This window comes from Rhizophagus irregularis, chromosome 25 (genome assembly GCF_026210795.1).
Source record: "Rhizophagus irregularis chromosome 25, complete sequence".
NCBI lineage: Eukaryota > Fungi > Glomeromycota > Glomeromycetes > Glomerales > Glomeraceae > Rhizophagus > Rhizophagus irregularis.
This window is the reverse complement of record NC_089453.1, coordinates 1,931,397-1,954,830: the sequence shown is the minus strand read 5'-3', so window position 1 is coordinate 1,954,830 and position 23,434 is coordinate 1,931,397. Positions and strand designations below refer to the sequence as shown.

General features: G+C 28.6%; 3 protein-coding genes across 3 annotated transcripts; 1 reads left to right on the top strand and 2 right to left on the bottom strand.

Annotated features, from left to right (window-relative positions):
* Window positions 1-13,951: 13,951 nt before the first annotated feature.
* Window positions 13,952-14,755, bottom strand: OCT59_016897 (uncharacterized protein; the record flags this gene model as incomplete). Its single annotated transcript, XM_025332351.2, has 1 exon — window positions 13,952-14,755. One exon carries the CDS (start codon window positions 14,753-14,755, stop codon window positions 13,952-13,954), a length of 804 nt encoding a protein of 267 aa, XP_025173122.2.
* Window positions 14,756-17,449: 2,694 nt separating this feature from the next.
* OCT59_016896 (uncharacterized protein) lies at window positions 17,450-18,022 on the top strand (the record flags this gene model as incomplete). The annotated part of the gene is made up of 1 exon (XM_025332352.2): window positions 17,450-18,022. The coding sequence occupies one exon, from the start codon at window positions 17,450-17,452 to the stop codon at window positions 18,020-18,022; it is 573 nt and encodes a 190-aa protein (XP_025173123.2).
* A 2,990-nt stretch (window positions 18,023-21,012) lies between these two features.
* On the bottom strand, window positions 21,013-23,087 carry OCT59_016895 (uncharacterized protein; the record flags this gene model as incomplete). Its single annotated transcript, XM_066145994.1, has 8 exons — window positions 21,013-21,041; window positions 21,124-21,255; window positions 21,336-21,674; window positions 22,122-22,233; window positions 22,312-22,528; window positions 22,680-22,689; window positions 22,767-22,773; window positions 23,085-23,087. 8 exons carry the CDS (start codon window positions 23,085-23,087, stop codon window positions 21,013-21,015), a joined length of 849 nt encoding a protein of 282 aa, XP_066003725.1.
* Between the last annotated feature and the right edge of the window lie 347 nt (window positions 23,088-23,434).

The window sequence follows — 23,434 nt, the reverse complement described above, 5'->3', positions numbered from 1 at the left end:
TTTTATAGGGCTTCCCGTCTTTTTATTTGTCAGTTTTTTCTTACAAAATTTTGGACCGAACGATCGACAGAAGAGTTTTTTTGCCGAGTGGAAACTTGGAACTAAGCAACTATTTAATGGTCATGTATTATTTATAAACAAATCTAAATAATTGAACCCACGATACATAATTTACTCTCACTTTTTTTAAATTGGTTTGATAATTTTATAACTATATGGAACTTGTCTATTGAATAATTACTTGTCTGGGATGTGGAATGGGAAATAGTACAACTGTTGTTGATGGCAGCACCCTGGAGTAGTAATGTACTATCACGTATACGAATTTTTTGCTCAAATAACTAAATTTTAAGATCGGAATCTTCGAGTATTATAACAAGAATTTGCTGACATATTCAATTTTCTTGAGATAAAGAAAAGTATTCGCTATCAAAGTATGAAATACTTTTAGAGCAATGATTTCTTTGGAGTTTTTCATATTGCAAACTAATTGTGACCCATTTGAATAGAATGTTTGGAACATGAACCAGATAAATGGTTAGATATTCGTCAGGTAATTTCAGAACTCAATATCATTGTTTCCGACAATATATTTATCATTTTTTATTATTAAAAAAAAAGTAACAAGCGAAAAAATAGAGATTGAAGATTCTGACTTGTCCAATTGCGAAAAATATTGTGATATTTCTTAGATTAATCGTATATTCGTATATTACTTTTTATTTTCAATATAATGTCATTAATTTTATGAACTTTATTTCTAAATAGAATAAATATTTCTCTATGCAATCAGCAAAATTCTATATGTCAGAATTAATAAGATCATAAGACAATTTTCTTATCCCCCAATAACCTATTTAGCTCATTAGCATAAGATCTTTGAGATGAGACTATATTGAAGCAATTGGATAATGTTATTGGCGTTTATTGTAGATTGACGTTGCATATTGACGTTGTATATTGGATGTGCATATTGGTATGCATATTGATATACAAATTAGAGGTCTGCATTGACGGCCCGCACTTGGAAATTAACCCAAAGCGCCCGGCCCGTCTCGGCCCGGACGGACTATTATTATATCAATTTGTTGTAAAACAAAAAAATCGGCCAACTTAATTTAGCCGGTTTAATTTCAGCCAGAATTAAGGCGGTTTTGGCCAGAATTACGAAGATCCGGGTTTCCGGGTTCCGGGTCCCGTTTGCAGGCCTCTAGCACTGATTAAAAGATCACTTAACGTTACCCGTTGGCTATTATATTTTGATGGATAATCACATTTTCCGAATACAGATAATAATTGGATCGGATAAACCGGATGATGGATATCCTCAGATTGGGAAACTAGTTAGAATTATTTTTATAGATCATCCAAACATGTTATCGCATGTTATCAACAAAAAAAAACCTTACGGTAATAATATTGTAAATTGTAATAGATTAACATGGGATTTCACACTGATTTCCATCATAATGATATAAGAGAAATGAGTAAATACAACGCCAACTTTTATAAAAGGTCAAAAACAAGACTCGCATTGTAAAATTTTTTTTCTTTACGAATTTTTCTTTACAATATCCACGAATGACAAATAGAAATCTTAAACAATGTAACGATTGATATTTTGATTATTCAATATCGCAAATAAATTATTTCAAATTAATTAATTAAATAATTATTTAAAATGATTGCTTAACGTATAAATTGTTGTTTATTTAAAGATGCAATTTCCATTTGATTCAACTTTGCGTATATAAGAACAAAGTATAATAATTGGTATGAATGTACAATAATAATAAATGAAAATTCCGTGTGGTTCTTTCTATAAAACTATAACGCCCTATAAAAAATTTTTCGGAAAAATGATCGCGTGTCTGCTGAGATTCTTCGGAATAAAGACTAGAAAAATGAACATTTATCGGAGTTTTTTCCAGAATTTTTTTTATAGGAACGGCAAAGTCCAGATGTTAAAAAACTAAAGTATTTATGATAAGCAAATTTATAAATAAACGACATTTACCATAGAGATAATCAGAAAAAGAATCTGTCAATTAAAGACGTGAAAGGAATATCAATTTTTGTAAAGATTCGACCTAGGTGTAACGATAAACTGTACTGTACGAATTTCAATAGATTAATTGTACAGTACAATATAATCTTCCCTCCTTGGTGGATTTTTTTTTATTGACACATAGTACTGTAATACTATGTGAGAAGTTTTTTATGTATACCCTTAGCTTCATATCGGATTTTTTCATTATTGTTACATGTCGAACTATGTGAGAAATGCTTTTTTATGCCCATTTTGCGTTAAACGTAGATTTTTATCATCTGCATATCCCTGGGACATTTATTTAATTGATTATCCATTATATAATTTAAATATAAGGATAATTTTTACTTCATATAAAATAAATAAACTAATAAAGCGTGTTCTAAATTTAAAAATAAATATTCCTCTGATTTTTTTTGAATGCTATCAAAGCTCTTTGCTTCGTGAGTTACAACTTACAAAACACTATACTTAAAAACTAAGGTATCATTTATCCGTGATCCACCAACTATATTTGAATTTCATTATTATTGGTCCATCAACTATATTTGAATTTCATTATTATTGGTGCAATAGTCGCACTTCAAAACACCGACAAAGCCTTTTTTTATGACAAATTTTTAATCATAAAGTGCATAATGTTTTGATGCGGCTTGTATTATAACTTTAACTTCTCGAGCAAACAATTCATTTTAAGTCAGTGTTATTTTTTTTTTACATTCTATTTATCATCCTAAGTTATAAAATTACAAGTTTAGGTCTATGGGTGTTAGGCTTTCTCTCCTTTCTAATTTTGATTTAAATACATCAGGTGTTGGTTCATGTCTTACTATTAACATTAAAAACAAGTGATTAATTAGTGAAATTCAGCTGATTATTAATCAATAATCTAAAATTGGTAGATAAATTTACTTACGATAAACTCCAAGATTTTTCCCAAAATTACTATGACACCTTATGGTGTTTAATGTTGACAAAATCAGTATTATCCAAGATAATATTGTTGTCCATAAATATATGTTGAAAATTGCACCATATGTAAAACAATATTTTAAGGAATATGGTTTACTCGTTTTATAACAAAAATCAATTGTTGTAAAATACAATAAGATAACTTGAAAGATATTTCCAAAATATACAATGAACAGCATCCATTTCGATTCATCCCTTACCTAATAATATATAAAATAAAAAGTTAACAACTAATCTTTTGTTATTAAATAATCATATCTTATACTTACTCCCTTTAACATAAAATATGCATAAAATAAAATTACAAAATTTAATGGGACAAAAAAACTAATGACCCTCATACCGCGAAGTAAAAAAGTAGCAAAGAATATTGTGTACCAAATTATGTTAATTAAATACGCGTAAAGGAATATTTTCTCAGAAAATTTTAGTTTAATATAAAAAATTCGAAGAACACCTTGAAGTGTATCATACCATTTTTATAATACTGATTTTAAATATTTAAATTTTATCAAGAATTTTTTTTTCAGAGTTTAGAATTTTAGCGGATTATGTATATATAGATTTATTTTTATCAAGTATAAGTCGCAAATTTATGACTATCATATATATAATTTTTTAACAAAGATTCAGCTTCTTTGTAAAGTGTATGTAGTAATACAAGGACGTTTTGCTAATTCACGTTGTATTACGCCATTTGTGAGAAAATTTTATTAATTTTAACTACATATGAAATTAACAAACAAAAAATACATGTTTATCAAACTAGTTTTCATTGAAAACAAAAAAAATATGCTGATGATCTAATTTTTGTTACAAAGTATATTCAGCATTATTTAAAACAAAGATATCGTTTATCCATTTTATTTGAATTTCATAAGTTCCTGACAATTAGAGATATTGATAATTATTATGTATGTGCATTCAATCAATAAAATCTCTTTTCAAAAATGTAAAAAAGGAAAATAGTAGTAATGGATCATCCAACGGGTGAAAATTCAATCAGATTAAATTTTTTACATACTTCAAACATGTCGATTATCGACTTTTTAAAGTTAAAAATATCAATTATTGACTCATTTTATAGTTTGAAAATAAAGAATTTTACTACTTTATTATAAATACACGTTTCATTTCAGTGTCGCGGCAAGCTTGTTATTATATAAATAAATTACTATTGTAAAATCGCGAGCTGTTGGATGAAATTAAATATTTATCCGTAATTAATATTATTAATAACCGAAAATTTTATTAATCAACATAATTATATTTCAAACCAACGTGTTTCTGCATTTGAAACGTATTATGTTCTATTTTTAGCAAATAATTTAGTTATTAAAAAGAATTTTGTAAAAAGAAGTTTACTTTCTTTTTCTCGTATTCGTCATATGGCTGACGTAATAATGCCAAATTGAAAGTATATTTGTTACACAAAAGGTATTAAATTAAAATTTTTTATCATAAAAAATCGCCTAGTGTTCCAATCCGCGGATCATCCGTCAACCGTGATCCGAAAATCATGTGACCCAAGGAAAAATCCAAACGGTCTATCCGTCGTCTATTTTTGATTTAAATACTTTTTTTTCCTCCTCTAAACGGACATTTATAATTATACCGTTCGGCCCAGGCCAAAGTGATTTTGACTTCTGGAACGTGAATCTTAACAAGGGACTCTTCCCTTCCAATTTTCTATTTACCTCAAGAAGTATATCCAATGGACGTACCTAATAAAAAGGGGGAAATCCTACACAACGTATACAATATTTTTTTATTTATTTATAAGGGGAAAAGGAATAATGATCCGACTTCATTTGATCTCAATCCGTCATCACAACAATAGTAATTTATTTTTTTAGATTATAAAGGATTTTTATTGGGTATATCTTCCACCGGGTAAGTTATGTTACACAAACTTTTGGATGACATATATCGTGAATGTTGACAGATTGAAAGTTGGATACTACTATTGTCATATGCATACTGCCAGTAGCAGCACGATTTGAAAATAGACCGCACTGATAAAATAATACTTTTCGCAGTCCCTATAAAAAATTTTTTAGAAAATTGATCACATCGGAGTTTTTTTGGAATGAAAACTAGAAAAGTGATCATTTATCTGAATTTTCCCCAGAAAATTTTTTATATGGAATTTTCCCTGAAATGTATATTATTATTTTTTATTATAGTTTATTCTATTCTATTTCTTATTTTTATTGTATTTTATTTTGTTGTGAAAATAAAAACGCGTATTTTTATATATTAATATAAATAGTGAACTATTAAGTTTTGAAGAAGACTTTTCTATTTAATACATTATAAAAATTGACTATTTATTATAATTAATATAAAGATTTAATGTTAAGTTTCTAAAATAACATAATTTATTCAGCTTATTTTAATGAAAGAATTGGAAAGGAATTAACAACTGCCATGTTAAAAAAAAAAATCAATAAAATTAATTAAGTGAAAAGAATCATAAGAAGTATTTTATATAAATGTTTTTTTTATATTTTTTTTTTATTTTTGAAACACCCCAAAAATGTTGTACAAAATAAATTTTGACCAATAAAATTCGTCAAGTTATACGTCACCGAAAAATTCAAAGCTCGGACATGTGAGTATGTGACATAGCCAAATAACCTAAGTGACAAGTAGAGCGTGACAAATAGATTTCACGCGTTAAAAAAAAGTTGTTAATGTGAAAAATAATTAAATAATTTCACTATGATCACGTTTACGCTGTGGAAAATGTTCTCGAAGAGTTAGACGTAATATTACTATCGCAACTACTATGTGATTGAGCAAATTGCACATGCATTAAACATGAGAAAGTATCATTCCGTAATACTAACAATATTTTTTTTTCTTTTTCCATGCTAACCCTGATTTATTTTTACCATTCAAAATCACCACAAATAATAACGTAATATATCGTGAAAAAATACTTTGTCCGAACCCTTCATATATTCAGTTTTTTAAAGAATTCAATATAGAAAAGGACCAATAGTATAAATCACATTATGTGATCGATTATTAAATGGTTTAATTTATTTTGTCCAATCAAAATAATATGAATACAATCCACCGGCTAGCGCCAGTAAATAAAATTCCTGTCATTTTGTAATCGTCATACTATCGTCAAAAATGAATATTTTTGAAAATTCGCTATAAAAAGAGTCGACTGTATTAAAAGGGGGAGAACCCTAACAGTTAAATTTACTAATATATCATTACCAAACATTTTGAAAATTGCGGTGTGTAAAATTAGTCATCCGAAATTTTTTTTTCTTCATGCTTGATATGAATAATTCAGTGATATAAATTGGGAAACGAAATAGGCTAAAATCATTTTTAAGTTAGGCGCAGTACTTATTATTTTACCCTAGATCATTTTTAACTTGGTTAATTTTAATTGGTCATTATATATGTATCATTTATGCTAGGTCACGTCATATCGTCATATGACTAACTATCACATACTGTTCATATAACGACATAACGTGTCTTACGTGTCTACATAAAATGACAAAGGACAAGGTCATATTGTCAACACCGTCAAATAGAACGCATATGAATGTACAGTAAACATACTTTCTCTATTCTTAATTAAACTAATTTATTAGTAATCAAGATTTTTTCATGAATAATTTTTATGTTAGGTTATATTTGGTTAAAAATATCAATAAATTAATAAAATGAGGCGAGATTAGTTTATGTTATCAATTAAACTAATTTAAGCATATACCTTATATACCATCTAATAATCAGCCAATAAAATTTTAATATTACGATTAAATTCATATAATTCATATGTAAAAAAAAAAAAATGGCGTTCAAATTCAAAAAATGCTTAATTCGAGATCCGGCTATAAATCAGTGAAAATTACTATCTAAAAATGGGGTGAAATTTTGTAGATCACTTAACAAAATTCATTTAATCGGCATTTTTGTGGATAAGATATCACTGCATTTAGTGTAACAAAATGAAAATGTTACGCAATATTTTATAGCAGAAAAACCACAGCTTTCAAATGAATTATTAATTTCCTATCCAATAAAAATAAAAAAATAACTTGTCTTTGTGGCGACGGCAGATTCTTGGGAAAAAACTATTATGAACTTTCTTAATTGCCGGTTATAAATTATTCATTTTATGATTTATTATGACACAAAAGACGTTATACACTCAATAAACCTATTATTATTTCATTTTTTGCAAATTTTATGTTTTTTAATTGTTGGTAACGAATGACCTTTTAAGGCAATATCTTTATTATTATTCCTAATTTTACAAATTATTATAATTCAAAACTCTAGTTGCAGCCTCTTCACGATGCTCTCTGGTAGTTTTTGATATCCAATTTTGAATTGTGGTAACTTTTGGAATGTCGTCTTTGTCAATCTCACCTTCCTGTGCACACTTTTCCAACTCACGTTGCATATCTTGAGTGGTATAACGGTTACTTTTATCTGCATTACCTGCCATAAAATATCCTTCTAATAGTGCTCTCACTTGATTTGTCATCCTTTTTCCTGCTCCCTTTTTACCGAATTTTGGTTCTTCTTTAGAGCCCAGCCGATTTGCAGTGGATATACTTCCTTGACATCACTAAATAACGAATAAACAATTAGGTAAGTAAATGTTCATTATCTTTGGTATAATAAATTGAGTGTAAAACATACCATCGTATAGTTTGGCTGTTTGTTACATCTACTAACACACCAACTATTCTTTCTGGTTCTATATAATATATGTTATATAATTCAAATATCAAAAACTTTGAACGAAAGCATTAATCATTGCTAATTAATCTCACCCAATTTTTTGCGTTCTACTTCTTTATTTAATTCTTTCTCTAGATTAATTACTAATTCTTCTTTATTTTCCTTTCCATTCAATTCTATTCCTCTAGATTGTAATTTTTTTACAAGAACTTGTTTTGTAAGACGTTCTGGTCAAATATCTATTACAGTAGTATCTCATTAATTACTAATACTATCCTATTGCAAGAAAGAATATGAAAAGAATAAAACTGACAAAATTGAAGGTGAAAAAGTGCAAATGGGAAATTTTGTGAAGCAATCGGTAAAGAATCAAAATAATTTCCATGATACATACATTCTGAATTAGGAGGTGGAATTTCCCAATTAGAATTTGAAATAGTAGGGGTGGATATATTTGGATTAGGGTTTTCAATTTCACGCTTTTGTAATTTTTCTAATTGCGTAGGAGTAAATGTAGTCCAAGGTCCAAGATTGGGTATAGACCGTGCCAATATACATCCCTCAAAATCTCCAGAGGTTGGCCATTGCCATTCAAACCAATTTGAATTGCCTGGCAACGTATTACTTCCACTCCCTTTATTGGTAATATTATTTATTACAATTTTGTAATAAAATGATAGATGTAATTAATAATGAAAAAAACTTTATTTTACATATTGCATTGTAATAATTTATACAATTATAAAAATACATGATGCTAATTTTATAATTATATAATATACCATGATCTCGATTAGGTACCAACTGAGCTACAGAAGTTCCCCGAATATCTTGAATTGCATTTTCAATATCTTTTCCTGTTTGAATATCAAATCCCAACCGAACATAACGATTTATTGCATGTGAAATCTGTTATAACAACCCAAATTAGCTTAGTGTATATATTACAAAAATACATATAATTGGATATTAATTTACCTGTGCATGATGAGAGTCTATAGCCGTTTTAGCTTCACCAGCTTCAAGAAAAACCCATTTCTTAACCTTTACATTATACCATTTTGGCCAAAAAGCCATAATCATCATTAAATCCGCATTGTGGTAATGACAACCATTATCAGACATTATAATAACAGATTCTGGTCGTGAGTCTAATGTTTCAAGAACAGCGTGAAGTGAAGTGGCCGTAAACCAAGAATCTTGTCGGGTATCTGGAGACCAATGGTCAAATGCTTGTACTTGAAGTTTGGTTGAAGTGGGTATTGTTGTATATACTAAAATAGAGTGCAATGACCAACCCTTTTTGCCAAACCAATCACTTTTTGTTTCTCGAGCAGTCTTTGGCAAAATTTTCATCTTGTAATCAACTAGAAAAAGAGCAGTCTTTTCATCTAATGCTAACAAATTGGCATTAAATTGGGTGTTCAAATAAACTTTTCTTGTTTGATGTGCAAGATAATATAACAAATGTTCCTTCATATCAAGAAGATCATTATAATTTGTTTCATTACTATGAGTTTTAATATCAGCGAAAAAGTTGAAGAATTCTTGACATTCATTACATGTTAATGTGTGAGATTCTGTGCATTGGTTAAAAGCATAAAGTAAACAATGGTTTATACATGGATCGTGGGAAGTCTTGCCATTTGAAGTTACATGAAAATGTTGTTCATAATCACGTTTTAAAAATCTTTTCAGATTTTCACAGCGTACTATTAGTTGTTTCTAATGTTAAAAAGGAAAAGTTTAGTTTTACTAATAATTTAGTATTTCATATTTAAATTTACTAAATTACTAATAAATCAAATAAATAAATACCTGTATATAAGATTGTGTAATATACTTGTTAATGTATTCAATAAGATCTGAAAAAATTTCATATCCATATTTTTGACAGGTTAAACACAAACCACCCAAATTTTCACGATAAATATATTTATTTCCTTCCAGCTTGGTAAAAAATGTTGTTCGTTGAATTCCATCTGGATATTGTTCATGATATTTTTTCCAAAGTGCTGTTTTTGTTTGCTTAAGATAATGCACAGGTTCATTAGTTGCTGCATCTGTTTTATATGAACTCATTACGACATGTGCTTTATCCATTAAAAAAGCCTGTAATTGTTCTTGCATCTCAGTTGATAATTTTTCACGTGTTATTACAGGTTTATTCCAAACTTGACCACCAGCACCATGTATGAGAGCATGATTTCGTGCATAACGAATTGCATCATTTGATACCTAAAAAAATTTACATTAGTAATTATTGATAATCAAAAAACCCGTCAAAAGTGCAAATTACTTACATTCAAATTACAGTCAACTCCCTCTATAGTCACTCCCGTTATAGTCACATTCTACTATATAGTCACACCAGTTGAATGTTCAAAACACTTTATTATTAAAATCTATCCTATATAGTCACAATCTATCTATAGTCACTATCACACCTATCCTCAAAAATCTTATATTAAAAAGAACCATTTATAATCACAGTTATATAAAGAATATATTAAATAACTTGGCATCTAATAATCGTAAAAAGATGTACCATAGCTTGTTAGAATCGTCTCACTGAGACGAATCGAATGGTGGTAGTTTTATCCTTTTACTTTGCTAGTGTTTACGGCCAGACCACCCATTGCCTCTTATGAGACTAATCTCGGGTCTGTGTCCTATCATCTTCATGGGCACCATAATACCGAGTACTTAATTCCTCAGGAACAGCACCACTTAGAAGACATCCCCCATCGGGCCATTTTAGGCTGATCTGAAGCTAGGTACACGCCGCCTACTCATCCTTAATCCATTGCATGATACTGGTACTCAATTTATTTTACGACCTTTAGAGAGCACCTACTTTCATGGAGGACTTTCGACAGGTAACATCAACCATCCAGTACCCTTCCATACCACCATTTTAGGTACTAAGTCTCACTCAAAGGCCACTACAGCCCGCGATTACCCAGCACCGATAGTACAGTTGTTTACCCCAAGTGGTATACTTTGTAGTGACCACTCGGACAGGAAGTAGCAGGCATCTGTCCAGGATCACCCCTTATGGTGGGTATCAACCACCAGGGATCACCAACCAGGACCCAAAGAGTAGGGAATCGAACCCCATAACCATGCTACCTGTTCTGTGCACGAACACCTTGGTTGGTCTAAGACCTAACAGAAGGTCAAACTACCACTAAGACATTGCACCCTCAGCTTTACCATCTAGGACGACCATCTAGCCATTACTGACCCCAAGTGGTATCGTAGAGTGACCACCCATACAGGAAGTCCCCCCCAAGGTATAGTAGTGACCTTAAGGACAGGACTGCGCACATGCCAATGGCCTCATAGGGAACGTTAGAAGGACACCATGACCCTTAGTTGAAATGTGCAGCCTAACTGTACACACTAATTCACCATGATGCAGTCCAACTACACTAATCCCTGTACCTTCACGCTATTGGTTGTAGCGTCCGCAGTAAAATTCGTTTAATTTCCGTGATCGGCGGAATTGAACCTGCGACCTCACCATACTCAGGCTTAATGAGGGTCTCAGTGACTAACCACTGAGATAGGGTGATCAACCCCTAGTTTTATCCTTTTACTTTGCTAGTGTTTACGGCCAGACCACCCATTGCCTCTTATGAGACTAATCTCGGGTCTGTGTCCTATCATCTTCATGGGCACCATAATACCGAGTACTTAATTCCTCAGGAACAGCACCACTTAGAAGACATCCCCCATCGGGCCATTTTAGGCTGATCTGAAGCTAGGTACACGCCGCCTACTCATCCTTAATCCATTGCATGATACTGGTACTCAATTTATTTTACGACCTTTAGAGAGCACCTACTTTCATGGAGGACTTTCGACAGGTAACATCAACCATCCAGTACCCTTCCATACCACCATTTTAGGTACTAAGTCTCACTCAAAGGCCACTACAGCCCGCGATTACCCAGCACCGATAGTACAGTTGTTTACCCCAAGTGGTATACTTTGTAGTGACCACTCGGACAGGAAGTAGCAGGCATCTGTCCAGGATCACCCCTTATGGTGGGTATCAACCACCAGGGATCACCAACCAGGACCCAAAGAGTAGGGAATCGAACCCCATAACCATGCTACCTGTTCTGTGCACGAACACCTTGGTTGGTCTAAGACCTAACAGAAGGTCAAACTACCACTAAGACATTGCACCCTCAGCTTTACCATCTAGGACGACCATCTAGCCATTACTGACCCCAAGTGGTATCGTAGAGTGACCACCCGGACAGGAAGTCCCCCCCAAGGTATAGTAGTGACCTTAAGGACAGGACTGCGCACATGCCAATGGCCTCATAGGGAACGTTAGAAGGACACCATGACCCTTAGTTGAAATGTGCAGCCTAACTGTACACACTAATTCACCATGATGCAGTCCAACTACACTAATCCCTGTACCTTCACGCTATTGGTTGTAGCGTCCGCAGTAAAATTCGTTTAATTTCCGTGATCGGCGGAATTGAACCTGCGACCTCACCATACTCAGGCTTAATGAGGGTCTCAGTGACTAACCACTGAGATAGGGTGATCAACCCCTAGTTTTATCCTTTTACTGTGCAAACAGTCTTGTGACTTTATCTTTTATTTATACTTTAAACTTCGAAAAATAATCGAACAATATTACAGAAATAAGAAAATAAACTAATAATAAAAAATAAAAAGAGTAGCTTCACGACTCATACAAGTAAAGAAATCTAAACTAAAATAAAATTAAAGCAAAGAAAAACTGAACTATTACAGAATCGCATACCCCAACTTTACCCGAAGGCCAGTGTGAGTCAACTATCCAACATCCAAAAATCCAGTCCGTTACCAGAAAGAAATCCTAAGAGGTTGAACTGTTAAGCGGCGCAGAAAATCCAAGTGCGAGATCCAAGATCCACCCCGAATTATAGAAGAGGATATCCAAGAAATCCAGGAATCCTGAGAAACTGACGCCAAAGAAGAGTTGTGATGTTGTGGAGTAGTATTAGGGAGAGAATTAGTTTTATCCTTTTACGATCACTGGCTGATGAGTTATTCAACAAAATGTTAAGCATCGGCATTATTATATTCCTTGATTTACGTTTACTGCGCCATTTAACATTTTGCTAAATATCTCGGTACCTAGTGATTGTAAAAAGACGATTAATAGCTCGTTGGAATCGCCTCATCAAGGCGAATCGAATGGTGGTAAGCTCATCTCTCTATGATCAATATTGACGGAGTTACTACTTAAAAACTATTTAATATTTTTTAATTTCGGAAATTGATCTAGTGATTAGATTTCGATGTATTTTATACCATTAGATTTGTCGCATCAAGACGAATCGAATGGTAGTAAGATCGTCTCTCTAGGATCAATATTGGCAGAGTTATTACACAAAAACCATTAATATTTTTTTAATTTCGGAAATTAATCTAGTGATTGGATTTCGATGTAATTTATACCATTAGAACCGTCTCATCAAGACGAATCGAATGGCGGTAAGATCATCTCTCTATGATTAATATTGGAGGAGTTACGATACAATAAAGTTTTGAGTATAATTTTGGCCAAAAGTATGTTAATTTTTGGCCGGAATTATGATATACTAATATAAGAAATTTTTTATATAGTCACATCTCTTTATAATCACCAAATATGGACTGTCCCAAATGTGTGACTATAAAGAGAGTTGACTGTACTTTTAATTTCCTCGTAAGGAAATTTTTTAGCAATGATAGATAAAATACGAGTTTTTCCATCATACCCATTTTGTTAATATTTACTGCCTCCCGAAATGAATCCCAAAAAATCTCAGTTTTATTTTGAAAATGAACTGGTATTGGATTAATAAATCCTTGCTTGTATAGCATCATCAGATTTTTTTGATCAACAGTTGGAGCGGAAGATCTAGACCAAAACTCACACTTTAAAATAAACAAATATTAGTTAATATTCACTAATTATTCAATTATTCTTATCAATTTACTAACCTCTGATTGTTCCTTAGTAAAGGGAGTAATTTTTGTACATCCCACATTTTTCAACATTGATTTCCATGCATGTAACTCTCGATCATTGATATTGTGATTAAATGGATATAATTTTTTAAATTGTGTTCGCAGTTCTATTATAGTAGATGTTTCAGAGCGCCAATCATTAAATAACAATTGCCAGTTGATAATTGCTGGAATTTGTCATCTAAGATGATGTGAATACATTCTTCTCATCACGTCCTCATCATTCCATTCTTCTAATGTACAACTAGGCGTTGACAAAACCAATTGTTGTATTTTGTTATTTTCCAGCCCAAACAATTCTTTTCCTTCATATTGTTGTAAAATTGCAACTTCTTTCCATACCAATTCTGGATTATTATCAACATAAATATTACATATTTCATTTCCTGAGTATATCGTGACCTGACAATTATCATCCTCTAATTCCTGGACAAAGACACATCTTTTTTTTCGATATGTGTATATAAAAGAAGTCTTATATCCCGTTCCAGCAAAATTCCATTCATTATTATTAGATTTTCCAATTCCCAATACCCATATATTTAATTTTCCTAAAGGAAATAGGAAAGCACGAAATGGTAAATCCTTTAGTAATGCTTCAGAAATAATTGGTATGTCAAACCCCATTACTGCAGGCCCTGAATATTTGGCATTTGTCTGAAAGATCTCTTTATAAACGCTATTAACTGCAGCTGTAAGTGATTCGCAGAATTCACTTTGAATACCATCACATTTGCAAATATATCCAGGTATTTGACCATAATTTGAAAAGGTTTCAACAACCTCAATAATAAAGTCCCGGTCTTTTAAATTAACTAGAGTTTTCATACGTAATCTAATAGGGTGAAGAAATATTGGATTTTCGCGTTTTTCAGAAGGTCTAGAAATCCACCAATTATGACAAAAAGGCCCATAATGTAGAGCGTCTACTATTAGGCCTGAAGAAATTAATGTAACTGTGTATTCTTTATGTTTAGGCATAAGTTTATATGAGGAAGTGAAAGATTCTAAAACGCGTTGTATTGTATAAGATCACTTATCCCCAAATGTATATTGATTATCTATGGATTTTCACTGATCAACATCTGGATCACGAATTAAATTTTCTTCCTCAGCCGGAATTGCATAATGTCGGCTGTAATGTAGTACAGATTCATGCAAAATATTGTAAATACCTTAATTATAATCACGCCTATATAATAAAAATAAAAAATAAAAACTAATAATAATAAAATTGAAAGTAATACTTAAGTTTCTTAGCGCTCTCATTCAAGAAAAAAATCAAATGTAACTAATTAGAATATACAGTATAATAAATATAATACCAATACACGACACGAGGTTCTCAAACTATATAACGGAGAGTTATACCTAATTCTTTACTCAAAAAATATAATACAAAGACGTTGCATCTAATACTCAATTGACGTGTTACCAATAACTTGTAGATATTATCTTTTATCTCATTGGGACCGAATTTTATTATGGTTAAAAAACTTTAACATTAATTTAATTAACTTAGTTAGAAAGAAAGACATAATAAAATTTAATTCTTAATAAATTATGATAATTTTTTTTTATTAGAATTCATATGAATAATATTAATAATATTACATGCATTTAATTTTTTTTTTATTAAATTTTTTTAGCATAATATTAATTGAGAATAAACGTTACCTTATTAATTGATAATCAAAATCATAAATATGCTTGAGGATCAAAACTTCTTGCGCCATTCCGCCTTTACCATGAAAGTTATAAATCTTTAATTTAGGTGCAAAGTAAAGATTGCTATTTGATTTTCTTCGGGCAGCTGGAATCAAAAATGTGGTTTAAAATGTGGTTATTAAGGGATTTTCCATTTATGTACTAGTAAAATTAATTCGGTCAAATATAGATTTATTATGTTTTTATAATTTTTTGCTTGAAAAACATTATAAAAACGTATTATGCATTGTAAGTTGTATAGTAATTATAATAATCATATAGCGAAAACATGGTAAATATACAGTTTACTGCACATTAAGAAAATTAAGTTTCTGTAAATCTACAAGAAATATAAAAGATGAGATTCTAAGAAATATATCGGAGAATATCCTCGTACCTAATTATCACTTCACGAATGTTTCATCCGAAATTAAAAAAAAAATTACAATGTCATAAAAATAGCAATCCAATTAGGTACTTTTATCTCATTCAAGTCGAATAAACTGAATAATCAGCTTTGACTTTTTTAGAACGGGTTATTAACACAATTAGAAGATATAATTTTATATAGGAAAAAATAAACAACCCTAATCTAACCTTTTATGTATTAATATTTCTGCATCTAATATTTTTTATGTTAACATAATAATTTCCAGTTATTGTCAAAATTTTTTAATTCTAGAATTCACGGTTTGCGATGTAAAATCTCTTGTAACGATATACTTAAACGGGTTTTAAATTGAAACGCATCGAACCTCCTTGGTTACAACAATTCCAAAATAGAAAAGTTCCAACAAAAAAAATTTTCATGTTGGTTTTCGCAATTTTATTCAAAGTAGATCTTTTAACATGTAAAATTTACTAAAGCGGTTATGATATCACTGATCAGTATTTCCCTCGTGACAAATTTTTTTTATAAATTCGGATATACTCTAAGCCGATATATACCTAAGAAAATTTATAATTATAAGATTAAAGACGATACAAAATTTTAAATCTTATAAATACATTTAATATACTGCATTGTTATAAATGGATAAATGGGCTTAATAATTTATCCATATATTTAATATAAAGATAAAAAAAGTTTATAACGTAATTTTGTATATCTTTAATGATTCTATAAAGAAAATAAAGACGTGTGATACAAAATACAAATTATCGTCACACCTAAAATGACAAACGTTCAACTTTATACTTATAGAAAATCTGACGGAAAGATTTGAAATCATAATTTTCGTGTGACACCATAATTTTCGTGTGGCACCTGCACACAGGAAAAAAAAAACAATTTTATAGTTAGATGTTTTATTGTTTTTTTTTACATATAAATATTGCATCTAAAACCTTCTTTTTTTGAAAAAAATCTTTTGCAAAGAAATAACAAAAATCAACTTGATAATTTCCTAAGCAAAAGATAAAAAAAAAAAAGAAATAATGTATTTACCGCACCCTGTGTTACAAATTTATATATATTTTTATGTTTATCATTTGCCATTTTAAGGGGTGTGCGGTGTATAAACTAAAGATTGACATAAACAATTTACAAAAAAGGAAGGGTGCGTTGTAACTAAGGTTGCTTGTCTAAACCTCTTCAAAATCCTACGATTAGTTTTGTCAAAATTTTACTATAGATTTATTATAGTTTCGGCAAAGTTTCAGCAGTTTCGGCATTTATAATAAGTTTTGGCAGTTTCGCTTTTCTCCAAAGTTTCGCCAGTTTTTTAATATAACTTTAATATAGTTTCGGCAGAATTTCGCTTTTTGGCGAAACGCCATCTTGCCTAAACCCCTAGGTTTCGGCAAGCAACCTTAGTTGTAACGCAGGGTGCGGTAAATAAATTCACTCAAAAAAAAAAATTAAATTCTCATAATTTTCTCATATTAAATTCAAAAAAAAATAAAATAAAATAATAAAATCTCATATTTTAAATTTTTTTTTATTCTTCACTAATTTATTAATTCATCATGAGTGTAGCACATTTAGAAATTCTTACTGATTCAAACAACTTTCAATCTTCTCATATTAATTCTGCATCGCAGAGTATTTTCTATGATAATGAAAATTATGATTATTCTCAACAAACAGATTCTATTACCATCCCATCTCAATTATATTCTGAACAATCTCATTTTATGAATCAAAACGATTTATCAAATCAACAATATTCAATCAATCAACAATTACTTCAAAGTATACCGATTCATCCAACCAAATTTTTTTATCAGCCACCAAATGTTCCTTTCAATTATCACATTAAATGTGAAAAAATTTCTAACCAATCATTAAATAAGTCAATTAATAAACAATTAAAAGAAAATGAATATACATTTTTTTATTTACAATTAAGTGACTACCAATCTTATCAGATAACATGTGAAATGTTTACTCCTTTTTCGATTAATAATTATTTGAATAAAAATATTTATGGTATCGAAGTTGAACAGATACAAGAAGAGCTTGCTATATTTACACCTTATCACAAAGAAAATCTTAAATCCTATTTAACACAATACCTAAGTTATTATATACTTAATTAATTAATTTTGAACATTATTATTAATTACACTATCTAATATAGAATTTAATAGTTAATTTGTATATTTATAATTAGATATTTTAATTAAGGATTTTATAAAAAATCGCCATAGCGATATGTCGCAAGTGTCACGTGACTTTACATATGTGAATAATTTGTCACCCCGCATCACATCCTCTAGTTTTCCATTTTTATTATTTATTCTGGGGACTTGAATTTTTTCAGTGCAAAAAATACTATTTGTCACTCCCTATACATCACATGCTTAATCTCGGCCAAATTTTATAACGCTGGCCAAAATATCCTTTTTTGGAGCTTTAGGTAACGTTACACAATCCAAAAAAGGCAATTTTATTTTTCAGCAAAATTCAAGTTTTGTTACACAAAACTTCCAAAAAAGGAAATTTCTTTGACGATCTTTTAATTCCCGGCCGGAATTATAAAATCACGTGACACTGGCGATGCATCGCCATGGCGATAAAAAACAAAACCCTTTAATTAATTTAATTTGAACAATAATTTTGTCATTAGATTTAATCTTGAAAACATATTCTATATATAAAATTAATAATTTCATGTTATCAAGTTAATAAAATAATAAACCCTTAGTTATGTTAATCTAGACTATTTTAATTAGATTTTAATTAGATTTTTTAAATATTATAACTAATACCTAATGATCGTCATCTTAATAAAATGCTTCTTATATAAAGATGATCCAAAAATGGAAACTTTAAAACTTTATTCGATTATCATAGCCAAATAAATTTTTGGATTTTCAAATCTAATGTTGCATCACAATAATTAACCTCGTTTCAGATCATCAGATATACCGTACTAACATAACATGCACAATCTTATATACTTTACATCACACTGTAACGCAAGTCATTTAAATAATTTACAATTTGTTTATTTACTACGAACTGATCCACCATAGTAACATTTACATTTTCATGTCACGTTAAAAATATTAGATACTCGAAATACCACTTTGATGGTGCCGATACTTGCAAAGTATAGTACGATAAAGTACTATCAAAAATAATAGCTTATTAGTTTGGTCCTTTTAATTCTCTGTATCCTATTTCTATAAAGCCTGGTTAATTTTACCGTCAATTATTTCACCAAAAATCACTTCAACGACAAACGTCTCACCGATAGGGTGGTCATTTCGCAATAAATGTTTCATCGACTATCATTTTATTGACAGTCCATTTCGCGATAAATGTTTCATCTATCATTTTATTGACAGTTCATTTTGCTCATTTTAAAGAAAATTAAATTACCTTTTTTTTTGTTTTTGCCAGTTAAAATTAATAAAAATGATAAATGATATGCGATAATAATAAAAATTTGAAAGCTATAATAATCACTAAATTAGAACCATGTTAAAAAAAAAAGAACAATTTTGTATTTTTATATGAAAGTCATATATATATTTTTTAATTTATATTTAATTTCATAATATTTATAAATTATCTGTCAATGAGATTTGCTTATTGGTGAAAGAGCTATCGATGATATGATTGTTGGTGAGTTAAATGCGTCCCTTTCTTGTAGCTGTTATTTTAAAATAATTTTTTTTATGATTAATATCAAAAACTTTTGTTTTAATAGATTTTGAAGAAAATGTGTTTTGATCGTGTGTCTACCTTTATCTACTACATTTTCGAAGTTAGAACTTTTCAAAAAAACCTTAACCGGTTAATATTAATTTTTTTTTTTTTTGGTTGCAACTTGCAAATAATATTATACTCACATATTAGTTGTATTTCATTCATCTTGTTATTACAATTGTACGGGTCACATTGAACTAGACAATTTCCTGAAACATCCAATTTCTCGAATTCTTATTTCTCAAATCCCAATTTTCTAAAATTCGATTTTTCCTGTCAATATCCTGAATCCCAATATCTCGAATTCCAATATTTTGCATAAATTGCTGTTTTTCTAAATTTTATTAGACAATAATTAAAGTGAGACATTCTAGATTTCTAGTTGAATGATAACTGTTCATTCTGCGTTTCTTTTGTGAATGCATTTTTGTATAAACTTTAATAATAAAGTTAAAAAATTTGGTGAAATCAAATTTGCAAGAAAAAAAAACACTTCTGTATGTAAAGAAAATTGATTCATAACTGAAAAATTATACTGAAAAATTATGCCAAGAAATTTTTCTCGAAGTACAAACATCAGATTAATTTTTTAATTTCTTTTTCCTTTGATAATGAATAAAAATGCTTGTATTATTTAGGAAAACTAGACAAATTTTTTTATTTCACATGATATTCCTAGCTATCACGTGATATTAGTAAGATATTTCCCGATAAATATCCCTCAATTTATCACCTAATCATTACTTAGTGAATGAGCCCTGATTATCCCTAATTATGTTGTTTCATACAATATATGAGCATCAATTATAACATATACATGTTAATTTTCAATAAAATGTATACAAATTGTATATAGACATGATATTTTAATAGTTTTGTTTGTTTTATTCATGCATTTATTCATTTAGTTATTTATTCATTCGTTTATTGTTTGCTCATAATACTAATTAAAAAAATAAATATTGAAAAAATAAAGTATCGGAAAAATTAAAAATCATATGATATGAGGTTGGGTACAGGGTCGCCAAATAATAATAGCCTTATATTTATTATTTTGATAATTTATATCTCATAATTGGAAAAGTTATAAAAAAAAAGATTTATTTAAATTACAAAATAAGAAACTTGTAAAATATTTACTACTCTAGTCTTAGTGTTTAAATAATTCTAAGTATAATAAAAAAAGTGAAAAGCTAAAAAAAAAAAGGAATTATTTAAATTACAAACTAAGAAACTTGTAAAATATTTTACTACTCTGGTCTTAGTGTTTAAATAAATCTAAAAAGAATAAAATAAAGAACAATTTCTTTTGAATGCGTAATATCACATATCACTTAAAAAAACTATAAATTTTTTTAAGAACAAACAATGATTAGTTGATTTTTTCATCTGTTTTAATATCTAAATAATTAAATATTAAATAAAATTAATTTTACATAAATAATTTACAAGATTAATTCCTTTTATATATCATAGTACATACCTAATGACCCCAAATCCTTAATTATATAATCACTCATATCTTCATTTACTAGTATTTCATTTGCTTTTACACTAGTAGCTTGTGAATCTTCACTTTCAAGAATTTCATTAAACTTTTTACTAGTATTCTCATCTGGTTTAATAATTAAATAAATTAATTAATTTCATATAAATAATTTGCAAGATTAATTTTTTATATATTATAATACATACCTGATGACCCTAAATCCTTAATTATATAATCATTCAAATCTTCACTTACTAGCATTTCATTTGCTTTTACACTAGCTTGTGAATCATTTTCAAGAATTTCATTCAATTTTTTACTAGTAAAATCAAGTAAGCGACTTGTATAACATGCTTTAGGATGAGATTTTGTAACAAGATTGTTATTCCCAATTGGTGCATTTATAAATTCCATAATGTTGCTTTTTAATTCTTCATTAATTTTATCATCACTAGGACAGAAAATCCAATTAACAAAAATATTTTCCACTTCTGATGTAGATGGCCTTTTTAATGGATCTTCATTCCAACATTTTTTCATTAAATCTACATAACATTGCGGAGTATTTTCAATAATTTCAGGTCGTTCACCTTTTCTACAAATATCTAAACTAAGTTCAAGATCATGTGCTCTATTATTAAATGGTGGTATTCCAGATGTAAACTCCCACATAATCATAGAAAAACTATATATATCACTAGCTGGAGTATAAGGTTTGCCTCTTAAAACTTCAGGAGCCATAAATGGTATAACGCCATAAATATCATACTTTTTCAAAAACGATTTTACAGGTTGACATAATCCTAAATCACTAATATAAATTTTATCCTTATTCTTATTAACATGATTTAAAATATTACCATCATGAAAATCACAATGAATAAGATTTTTTTTATGTATCTTACTAAGTCCAGAAATAATTTCGTACAACATATATAATTTTTGATTCCAACTATTTTCGACTATTGTTGTTAAATTTTCTCTTAAATTACCTTTATTTGCATACTCCATTACTACCATATATTTTGAAGTATTTGGAACTTCTGTGAATCCATAAACATTTATAATATCAGTTGAAGTTAAAACACTTGCATGATATCCCCACTATAAAAAATAATAATATTATTATATATAAATAAATTTTAATTTAAATTAAAAATAGAAAATAATATACTACCATACCTCTTTTAAAAATTCATTTAAATCTTCATTTAAATTCTTGGGACATTTAAGAATTACTTCTTCATCTCCATTATTCTTTAACCAAATAGCTCTGTATATAGTACCAAATCCTCCTTCACTAAGATGTTCAACCCCTTTAAATTTGTCATAAGGAATCCATTTTAATCCTTTTTCAAGAATAAATTTATCTATAATTGCATTTCCACTTTTTTCAAATCTATAATTTAAATAATTAAAATTATTATGTTATAGATTGTATTATAATTTACAAAAAAATAAATTATTACTTACTCTAAAATTTAAATAGGAATTTAATGTAATATAAGTCTTAGCTTTTGGATAAATACATATAATAATCTATAATTTACAACTTACCAACTAAAGTAACAGATATTTTAAATGAAAGAATTAAATTAACAAATAAATATTATATAAAATTATAACAATAGAGATACTTACAAGCTAGATCATAAATAATTTTTTAAATAAAGAAATTAGATAGTTTAAATTATATGTAAATATTATAACAATAAGTAATAATAGAATTAAATAAATAACTTACACCCTATATTATTTAATAATTTTTTAAATAAAGAATTAGATAGTTAGTTTAAATTATATGTAAATATTATAACAATAAGTAATAATAGAATTAAATAAATAACTTACACCCTATATTATTTAATAATTTTTTAAATAAAGAAATTAGATAGTTTAAATTATATGTAAATATTATAACAATAAGTAATAATAGAATTAAATAAATAACTTACCATCTACGAAATAATTTTTTAAATAAAGAAATTAGATAGTTTAAATTATATGTAAATATTATAACAATAAGTAATAATAGAATTAAATAAATAACTTACTCCCTATATTATTTAATAATTTTTTAAATAAAGAAATTAGATAGTTTAAATTATATGTAAATATTATAACAATAAGTAATAATAGAATTAAATAAATAACTTACTCCCTATATTATTTAATAATTTTTTAAATAAAGAAATTAGATAGTTTAAATTATATGTAAATATTATAACAATAAGTAATAATAGAATTAAATAAATAACTTACCATCTATGAAATAATTTTTTAAATAAAGAAATTAGATAGTTTA